The sequence below is a fragment of a genome, unplaced genomic scaffold, assembly GCF_019419815.1.
Source record: "Pyrus x bretschneideri cultivar Hongxiangsu unplaced genomic scaffold, Pyrus_bretschneideri_v1 Contig8, whole genome shotgun sequence".
NCBI lineage: Eukaryota > Viridiplantae > Streptophyta > Magnoliopsida > Rosales > Rosaceae > Pyrus > Pyrus x bretschneideri.
Window position 1 is genome coordinate 1,800,251 of NW_025999820.1, and position 11,213 is coordinate 1,811,463.

At 36.0% G+C, this 11,213-nt stretch overlaps 1 protein-coding gene across 1 annotated transcript; it reads left to right on the top strand.

Annotated features, from left to right (window-relative positions):
* The first annotated feature begins 1,137 nt into the window (after window positions 1-1,137).
* LOC103967724 (calcium-dependent lipid-binding protein) lies at window positions 1,138-7,666 on the top strand. The gene is made up of 12 exons (XM_009381017.3): window positions 1,138-1,302; window positions 1,404-1,534; window positions 2,605-2,706; window positions 2,811-2,861; window positions 2,948-3,068; window positions 3,833-3,954; window positions 4,128-4,226; window positions 4,616-4,696; window positions 4,789-4,874; window positions 5,693-5,918; window positions 6,462-6,626; window positions 6,903-7,666. Exons 2-12 carry the CDS (start codon window positions 1,430-1,432, stop codon window positions 7,386-7,388), a joined length of 1,644 nt encoding a protein of 547 aa, XP_009379292.1. The 5' UTR covers window positions 1,138-1,302; window positions 1,404-1,429; the 3' UTR covers window positions 7,389-7,666.
* The last annotated feature ends 3,547 nt before the right edge of the window (window positions 7,667-11,213 follow it).

Sequence of the window (11,213 nt, forward strand, 5' to 3'; positions counted from 1 at the left end):
AAGGAAAAAACATGTGTCTAATTTTTTAAAGGCATCTCGCTAGTCAAGTATTCTTTGGCCAGTGCATGGTCACTTATACATGACAGTACGAAATGAGTGAGGATCCTCGTCGGATCCTCGTCAGATCCTTTTTGCGAGATTCCAGAGATTTTCCAATCACATCCGTTCATCATATATCGTACTGCCAGTTTTTGTCAAGTATAATTTATATTCAATTTTAAATAAAAAAAATTATAATGATTTCAGATCGTACGATGTATGATGAACGGATGTGATTGTAGGAACCTCAGGATCCTCACAAAAAGGATCCGCCTGGGTATGAAACTAGCCAAACAAATTTATCGGTTTAGTTTGCCACTTAATACTATGGTCTAGTGGTATTCATCTTCACTTGTAAGTGAGAGATCTTAAGTTCGATTCTTGCCAAAAATGAATTTAAACCACATTATTTGCTAGTTTCACTTGAAGAGATCTTAAGTTCGATTCTCGCCAAAGATGAATTTGAACCACATTATTCGTTAGCCCATTATGAAGTTTAACTCACTCTTCTACCCCTTAATGTAGATAATATCGTTTGTTCAAAAAAAAAAAAATCTAATTTCACTTGAAGAAAAAACAATCGTAATCAACTTGACGCACCAATATGATTGAAGTAATTAGCTTCTACAAATTTCGATTTCAGTAATTGTTTCAATGTCGATTTGATTTTCGAAACACCTTATCAACTATGGAACCCCAGTCACATCTCTTTAATAACAAAAGTTGTGACCATTTGAAGTCATTCCGTCCCAACAAAAAACACCCACCCAAGCGTTGAATAATCATGGCATCACTAAAAGCGTAGGTGACAAATTCGTAATTGAATTAAAAAACGTAACCGATAAGGCGATAACAATAAACATTGAAAAGCAAAAAAGGCCGCCCTCCAATTGGCAAAGGCTTGAATTGAATGCTCGCCTGGCTTTCATTTTCTGTCCTCTCTCTCTCTCTCTCTCTCTCTCTGGTTAGTGGTTGCCATGATCCTGTGGAGGCAAACCCACAGCCAAAACACTCTACCCTCAGACAGGCATATCTCCAGAGGCACATTTAAGGCAAGAACCCCACCCCACTGTTAGACAAGTGAGGAGAAAGAGATTAATATCCAAATTAAATATTACATTAACAACAAGATTATATTTCAAAGCTTCGGTTTCTTCGTTTCGCATTTCCACTAACTCCGTCTTATCCTCTCTCTCTCTCTCTCTCTCGCTGATCCCTAATTCCTTCGCTCTCTCGATCCTTCCCATTCCTTCGATTTCGCCGGTAATGCTTCTCTATCTCTCTCTCTCTCTCTCATGCGCGCGCTTCGATTCTTCCACATTTGAATTTTGTCGGTTCATTTTTGGATTTTTGATCCTTTGCAGGGAGGTTGTGTTTGGATTCCAGGGAAATGGGGCTGATTTCGGGGATTCTGATGGGGATGGTGTTCGGAATTGCATTGATGGCCGGATGGCGTCATATGATGAGGTATCGAAGCACCAAACGAGTCGCTAAGGTACTCTTATGGCTTTGCCTTCGATTTCTCTTTGACGTTTATTACTGTTTCTTCTTGTTGTTGCTCAATTGTTTGGTAATTGAAATGCTTTTTGTTGCCAGTCTCGAATTTTCGGTTGGATTTGCATTGTACATTTTTTGCTCTCACATTGTCGGAATTCGGGAGTTAGATACGTATAGGGAAAGAACTATAATCTTTGTTGAAATTTGGTAGAATTTCGTAGAGGATTTTGCTAATTAGGAGAATAAATAAGATTAGGAAACTGACTAGCAAAAACTGAAATGACGAGAATTAGATGGAGAAGGCTCGGTGGCAATTGAGAAACCGACAAGGTTAAACTGCTTTTCTGAGGCTTCAACACGCTGATTATCCTTGTCTAAGGACGATCACACAAAGTTGGGAGGCATGTTCACTTGGCTTTACCTGCAGATGGAAGGACTTTTGGTGATGAATAGTATATTGTCAGAGTAATAGGAGGCAGTTTTAGTGAAGGAACGGAAGGAAAACAAATTATAAATCTGGTGGAGTCTCATTTGTGGACAACGGACTAATTACGTGTCTAGTGAACCATACTCAGTTGGATTGTCATCCTTAAGAGGAGGCAAGTGTGCTGACTTAATGTGGCTTCTTTACCATTTGGCTTCATCTTTCTTTACTGATTGATGAAGGGGCAGAGCAAAGTTTATATAGCTCAGTTGCATATGGAGACAAATAACATTTTCTTATATATATGCACACGCAAAACCGGTTGATATATATATATATTTTCTTTTTTTTTTTGTCTGATGCATAATCTGATGGGAACTCAATTGTCAGTTTACTGTAATTTCTATTTTCATGAATATTTGAAAAGGTCTTGGGTCATCTTGTTATGCTTACCTGGATTATGCTTACTTGGTCATTCATATTTTTTTTATTCATAGCATTTGTGGCAATGTAACAAACATGGATTCAGTCACTATCGTTCTTCATTGTTTCTATTTCACCCCGGGAGTTATAATACTTGATATATTTTGTATGAATTGGATTATCTTTTGTCTTAATCTTTAGTATAACCTATTCTTTCACAGGCAGTTGACATAAAGCTCCTTGGATCGCTAAACAGAGATGACTTGAAGAAAATATGCGGGGACAATTTTCCTGAATGGATATCTTTCCCTGTATTTGAACAGGTTTTTTGTGAACTTTTATTATATTATTGTTTTTATTAATGTACTCAGTTTTGCTAATACGCTGTCAATTGTAATTAAGTGCATTACCTTGGTTTGCCCTTCAGGTGAAATGGTTGAATAAGCAATTGAGCAAACTGTGGCCGTATGTGGCAGATGTAAGATTTTATTTTTTTCGTTGTACATATGATTCTGAAATGCATTTGAAGCAAGAACCTTGTGGTTGTTGCATTTATTTATTCAGGCAGCAGAAATCATTATAAAAGATTCTGTTGAACCACTACTGGAAGAATACCGACCTCCAGGAATTACTTCATTGAAGTTCAGCAAACTGTCTCTTGGTACCGTGGCACCCAAAATCGAAGGTATTATCTATGATCAGTTCTCTCTCACCTCTTTTTTTGGCATATTAATCCCACTTGATGGTAGTCTGTTAAAATAATCTTTATGGGTATTGCGTTTTTACCATATGCCTCAGGCTGTCGAAGTCCCGTTAAGGTCAAAGGGTTCTCTCTTTTGTTTTTTTTTTTTTTTTTTTTTTTTCAATATCAACTTAATTTTCTAATTAGTATAGCCTTTGGTTTATAATTGCTTTTTCAAGGAGGATATTGATGTTGTTTTCTGGATCATTTGGAATATATGACTTTGAGATCATATCTGTGCTCTGGTTTTCATGGTGGATTTAATCTGTAGCTTTGTTATGGTATGTCTTGCATTCTATGTTTTGCTATGGTTTTCACGGTGGACTATGTTTTTCGGATTTGACAACTGTACTGAGGCATTAGAGAGTTAGGGTTTCAAAGAGTGGGAAGTTTTACTTGAACTTATCCTCTTTTGGTTGTGGGGACGGTAGCCTGTCTTGTCCCCTTGCAGTTGTTGCTGCCAATGATAACTGTTGAGCTTGACGTTTCTACTTCCCAAACCTTTTTAATAAATAGTGCCTTTATTTCAACTTTGCATTTTGTTACTGGTTCCTAATCTCTTATTGTGAAGAATTTGATTTAGTTGTCAACTTGTTACATGGTGATTACGTATAACTTGCAAGCTTCTTTACATTTTTATTTTTTTATTTTTTTTAATTTGGAAATTATAAATGTCTTTCAAACCTTCTTGTAATCAATTTATGCAGGTATTCGGGTTCAAAGTCTTAAAAAAGGTCAAATTACAATGGACATTGACTTTCGTTGGGGTGGCGATCCCAACATCGTATTAGGTGTTGAAGCTGCACTTGTTGCTTCCATCCCCATTCAGGTTGATATATCACCCATTTCGATGATCTACTTTTGAAAAGTTTTTCTTTGTTTTTGGACAAGTGTTTGTTTCTTTTATAAGAATTTTTTGTTGGTCTATGTTCTTTTCCATATCAAATCTTAACTTGCAATGTAGTCTTAATTCTGGTTTTTTTGTGGCATATATGGCTACAGTTGAAGGATCTTCAAGTTTTTACCGTTGTTCGTGTGATTTTCCAACTTGCGGAAGAGATCCCTTGTATTTCTGCGGTTGTTGTTGCTCTACTTGCAGAGGTATTTTTTAAATGTTTAACTACGTGCAAATAGGTGATGATTTGAAGTCCATACATTTCTCAGGGTGGTTATTACTATTAGTTAACCTTGTTGGCGTTAGCTTGATATAAGTTGTTGGTCCGTTCCCTTACAGCTTAATTGTAGGAGTTTTTGGAGCCTGGTGATTATCTAACATGGCCTCAAAGTTTTGATTGTAGGAGTTTTAAGTTTGTTTGGAGTACATGTTTTGCATCATTTATATTTGCTGAGTGTAGTCTGTCATCAAGCTGTCATCTGACTCATATCTTGTAGAAGTATGGGGGTGTTGTAGAATTACATCACAAACTTTTCTACACTTGTCTTTACAAAATTGTTTATTGAATGATTACTTCTTGTTTACATCCGATCAGCCAAAGCCGAGAATTGATTACACTCTGAAGGCTGTTGGTGGAAGCTTAACAGCACTCCCTGGAATTTCAGATATGATTGATGTAAGTTTCATAATTTTGATGTGAAGTCATCATCTTCTTGATTTGTTTGTAAGTTACTAGTCTCATTCTACTGTTTGCAAACCATTTGTTAGGATACCGTGGAATCCATTGTCACAGACATGCTCCAGTGGCCACACAGGATTGTTGTTCCAATAGGTGGTCTGCCTGTTGATACAAGGTAATTTTGAATTGTTATTTTCTTCCTTTCCCTGCTAGAAATTGGTGGTGTGACTTGGTGTCAGAAAACTCATAAAATTCAGTTCAACACTCATGGGTGAATTGTCCATTTGTTATCTGTTTGCCCTTTTCACCTATTGACTTCAAGATATAATGCACAGGAGAGATTGGTTCAGTAGTTAATTTAGTGATACAAGAGTGCTAGGAATTACACTGTTCTTACAGTTGGCACCAGTGATCAAAGCAATATATTGGTCAATTGGTTGCCCCCAATTAAAATGCACTTACATTTTAAAAAGGTTCTGATTTGTAGTTATATAGATTTGAACCGAGGATTTATTTGTTCTATAGTTATCATTTGTCTCTTTTTTTTTTAAATCATTTGTCCTTTTAGTTTATCCAGAAACGGTGAAAAACAAAGTAATAGTTTTTAAGTAGATTAAACCTATAGTAAACATGCTTATCCAAAAGTGCTTTTAATAAAGTTACTTAGCACATAGCAGTATGCAGTAAAAGATGAGAAGTGCCTACCAAAATTTAGTACCAAGAATTTACGCTTGATGTAAAAACACAAGCATAAAAGATCAAGTAATAATACTTATATCTGATAATCAAATTTAACGTTTAAAAGATGATAATATATAGAATTATACATATTTGTATTCTATTACTTCATCAAAGTTTAACCATGTTTGATGGTATGACCGTTGTTCCTTTCCCTCTGGTTCGATGACCATTCTTGTTTTAGGACGTTGGGATTTTTATATTCCTTTATGTTTTAAGGGTTGTTATCTATAACACTTTTTTTGGGTTATGCAGTGAACTGGAGCTTAAACCTCAAGGAAAGCTCACCTTGACTGTCGCGAAAGCAAATGATCTGAAGAACATGGAAATGATTGGAAAATCGGACCCTTACGTTGTTGTCTACATTCGTCCACTGTTCAAGGTTAAGACCAAGGTTATTGATAACAATCTGAATCCTGTTTGGGACCAAACTTTCGAGTTGATCGCAGAAGACAAGGAGACTCAATCACTTATTCTTGAGGTGATTTACCAATCACTCATCCTTTCTTTATCACTTGTGCCTTGGCTTTTGCTTCTTTGCTTTCTTCCAAACATGTATGCATAACTTGGAATCTTGCATGTCTATTTAATGTTTTTGAAATGTTTATAAGTGGTGATGTTTGGTTAAGAAACTTGCGTGCAGATGTCTCTATGCTCAATAGATACTAGGAAGTATGAAATTTGTCGCAGTTTCACTATATTAAATTAGATTTGAACTATGACTTAAGTCCACACATGTAATACTTGCGTACTTGAAACATAATAGTTCTGAATCATTTCATCCCTATACGTTGACGGTATCATGGACTTAAGTTAGTTATTGAAGCCATGGTTCCTAATCAGAACTTCACATTTTATTTAGGACGGTTGGTATCATGGATCTGTTGTGCCTTATGAGCAAACTTCAAAATTAAAAATACGTTTTTATAGTGAGGAAATCTAAATGCAAACTAACATTAAAATGTATGTTTTTTTTAGTGAGGAAATCTAAATGCAAACTAACATTAATCAAATCTTTGAACAGGTTTTTGATGAGGACATTGGACAAGACAAGCGATTGGGAGTAACAAAATTACCTTTGATTGAGCTGGAAGCAGAAACTCCTAAAGAGATTGAACTGAGACTGCAGCCATCACTTAACATGCTAAAAATAAAGGAAAAGAAGGATAGAGGAACCATTACAATCAAGGTAAGGGTTCAACGCCACGAATATTGTTTCCGTACTTTATCGGTTTTAATATGTGCCTTATATATATATACGGTCCTTTTGTGTATTTATTGTCTTATTCAACTTCTCGTTTTTTATCCTATGACAACTGTGTGAAACTTATACTTTTGGGAAGCCTTGAAATACTTAACTTAATTTGCCTGATTATATGTTCTTTTTAACGATGCTGTTAGAGGTCTGAATCTTTACTATTTTTTCCCTTACCAATTTTTTAAACTAAGTCGGGTTATACTTTAGGTCTTTTACCATGAATTTAACAAGGAAGAGCAGTTGATTGCTTTGGAAGAAGAGAAGAGGATCCTAGAAGAAAGAAAGAAACTGAAAGAAGCAGGAGTTATCGGCAGCACAATGGATGCACTTGATGGAGCAGCTTCAGTGGTTGGATCCGGTGTTGGAATGGTGGGAAGTGGTGTGACCGCTGGAGCCGGGCTTGTGGGAAGTGGAGTCACTGCTGGAGCTGGCCTTGTGGGAAGTGGTGTCACTGCTGGAGCCGGGCTTGTGGGAAGTGGTGTTACAGCTGGAGCTGGGCTTGTGGGAAGTGGCGTTAATTCTGGAGTTGGAATGGTTGGGAGTGGGCTGGGGGCTGTTGGCAGTGGCCTGAGCAAAGCTGGGAAGTTCATGGGTAGGACTATCACTGGGCAATCCAGCCATTCCAGGAGAAGAAGTGGCTCCACAACTCCAGTGAATAGTGTCCAAGAAAATGGTGGTGCAAAGCCGCGGTAATGTGCCTGCCTGCACTTGCTTTGTTGCTGCTATATTGTGTGAATGGTAGGTTTTAATGAATAGAGATATACTTTGCCATGCTTGCTCCTTTTCAACAGTCTCTTCTTACATTCTTTTCCTTGTTATAATTGGATAATAACGGCAATAGGTATTGGTTTATTCCCGCCCGTCTTTCGTCTGTATCATCCTGTGTTCTTGCTCGTCTTCTATGATTGCTGGAAATCGTAATAATTTTTTAAAGTATTTGTACAAATTTATGAATTGCTACGTTGGTTTTACGTTGTCTCGTCTGCATGGTACTTTGCTAGACTTATCAGTTTCAGATTTTGAAATTCTCTTGTGAGCACGGGAAAAGTGATGTTTGGAGCCGTTGGATTGATGAATGGGGATTATTCTGTTTAAAATCTAGCAACCCAACGGCTCCAAACATTGAGCGCGGGATTTGTTAGCAAATGAGATGTAAAGGCGTATGTATACACTCTGTATGCCGGTAACGGCATATATACGAGTGAATTTAGGTCAGGCAAGGTGAGCCGATGATGTCGGTGTTAAGTGAGAAAAAACGACTAGTGTGTGTGTGTGGGTGTCACATACGGATATAGCCAGAGTAGACCGGAAGGACGAAAATAGGTACAGGGCTGCAGCCTTTGTATTTATAGTTTTAACCACCACCACCAGCAGCGGCAGATAAGGGCAGATAAGTAAATGCGAGGTGACTGCATGAATTCACATGGGACTTTCACACTATTGGCAGCAGACTGAGTGGCAGTACAGATCAGATCCATGAATTGCAATAAGTGAAAAATAAGTGAATCGCAGAGTAGACCTCGTGAATTATGGATTTGGATCCTCTCCTAGGCTAATGGAGAGGATCCTTTTGACTGATCATCATGGATCGTTGGATTTTGATCCAACGGTTACAAACAAGAGGTTCTTTTAAAGTTATAATGATTGTAGTCATTAGATAAAAATCCAACGATTCACGATGATTGATCAGAAGGATCTTTCCATTAGCTTAGGAGAGGATCCAAATCCGTGAATTTTTCAACCATAGTTACGTAAAATACTGACTTGGCAACATGTTATACCCAACTACCTTTTAAGCTCCAAAACTACCATAATAACTTGATTACACCGCCAGAACAATTTATAGTGTATTGTTATGTTGACATATGACGTCTTGTATTAATAAAATTATAATTTGAAACATTAACACGAAATAACATCGTGACAATGTGCCGAAATCCATACCTTTTGTACATCTAATTGAACAGGATTGGGCTTGTCATTTATCATTAAATAAATTTGCAAGTGATGATAAATAAAATACGAAGAAGGCACACAAAAATGCAGCCACGTGACACGTTGTACATATCTTGAAAAACGGTGCAGGCAGGAATATATTCACGTTCAACTGTAAAATAACTATATATCACAATTTGCCCTGCAACAAAAATCTCAAAGACCCCCCATTTTTTTGTTTAATTATTTGAAATATCATTTATACCATGATCATCGTCCCAAGCGAATGAGTTGAATTCTCTTTGTAAGAATTTTAGAAATTCTCATATTTTATTATTTTGTCATACATCATGCGATTAATTTTTGTTGAATATAACTTTACATTTAATTTTATATAAAATAATTTATAACCGCACAACAATAAATACGACAAAAAAATCTTTAAAATCCCCGCAAAGAAAATAATGAAGATAAAATCCAAATCCGTCGCAAGCAAGCATTGCAGGAAGGGGCAGATAGGAGATGGGTGTCTGGGAAATATCGCTGTCTCTTTTCTCTCACGGGTCACAGACTCAGACCACCTCGACAAGCGCGGGTTCGACTTTTTTTGAGAAAAAAATAAAATAATGTTTAATTTAAAAATTAAATGGAAAAGTGTGGGACTCACATGATCCCAGTGTAACGCTCACTCGTCGCAAGCAATGCGTAAAACCCCCAAAGTCTACGACGCCGGGGCAGATTCCTTCTACGATGTTACAAAAGTCAAATTCTATCTTCTCAATTACTTAAATACCCCTCCATATTTACCTATGTTTCCAAGCTTTGTATAAAATAATACTTGACTAAAGATGAGTAAATCCATCCCCATACAAATAATTAAATATAGTTTTGTTCAGAATTATAGTATTGTAAAAAATTATTTTAAATAAATAATATTAGACTATATTTATATCATTTTCAACCGAAGAAGCTAAACATAACCCCCTAATAATTTATTAGTTTTAAGTTTATATATTAAATTTAGTGGTCAATTTGATTAAATTATCTTTGGATGTTTTCAACCTTCCCATTGAATTTAATCAATTATTGCAATTTACGAGATGGGCCCTCAACCGAGGGCTGGCCAGATGGCTTGTTTTAGCCATTTGGGCATCTAAGATATTAATATTTTAATGAACAGTATATGGCCATATTTACCTCCGTCTCCAACTAAGGGCCAAAGGGCCATAGGGCTCGTTTTAGCCATGTCACAAAAAACCATAACCAACCTAGGGCCAAACATAATTTATTATTTAAATTTAAAAACTACAACAACTTAAATTCAAATCCAACAACAACTTAAATTTCAAAAATACAACTTATATTTAAAAACTACAATGGTAATTGGCCCAAAAAACCAAAAAAAATAGAACTTAAATTTAATGAATGGTTTAGGTATTTATAGGAAAAAAAATTAGAATTTTTAAGAATTAAAAAAAAAATTGGCCCAAAAAAAAAAAAATCGAATACAATGGCTAGTTAGCTAGCTGTTGGATTCAAAATTTTGTTTAAGCATTCCTGTCGGTTATATCCGACAGGATTTTTTGAATTTCTAGCCAACATCCGACAGGATTTTTTGAATTTCTAGCCAACCCCAGCCTGGCTGGCTAGTTGCATGCAGCCATCCCTTTGGGCCTTTCAAATTTCATGGGGCCCACGAGCCCTCGGTTGGAAACGATTTTCGGGTTATTTTTAGCCCTCTGGACCTTTCGGTTGGAGATGGCGTAATGCCCCTTTGGCCAAATAATGGTCTAGTAGGCTCTATAAAATTATAGCCCAACCATCGATTGGAGATGAGTTTTTGGACAAATCAAGTCATTTTTTGGCTTTTGAACCCTTAGCCCTTTCCATTAAAGATGACCTAAGATTTTCTATTCAAAACTCTTCGTGGTGGCTAGGTCAAAAAACTTCATGCAAAGATGTCATATCCAGCTTGTTTAGTGAATCAATTGTAATTAATAAATAGACATGTTGTTTAGTCAATCAACTATACTATTTCAATCCGTCTCCATACATAATTAAAAAAAAAAAAAAAAGTTTCTTCAAGTTCACTTATGTATAAGAGTTGGAGAATAAAGTCTCACATTCGAGATATAACAAAAATAATAGACCGAGTCTCAAATGGGTAAGTTGTACACAATTATGGATGATGATGGTGCTTGGGTCATGTGGGGCCTAAGAGTAGAGTAGAATAAAAAGCTTAATTGCTTTGGAACGTAGAAATTACACCTCTTTTTGATAAAATAAATGTTAATAATAATAGTTGGGTATCAAATACTCTTCGGTCACGATACATTTTAACTATTTTATAACTCTTTGTTTGAAGTAATGAATTGATAAAATATACAAGTAAACCTCTTTCTACTCCTCAACTTTCTTATTATATATTTTCAATTTTGTAACTTGTGTTTAAACACTACTTAAAACACGCATTGAAATTTAAGTCAACTTTTTTGTTTTCCAACATTGACACCAATATTTGCATTAATCCATATTTTGACTTTTTAATTCTCGTCAATTACAAATACATTTTAAAAAAAAAAA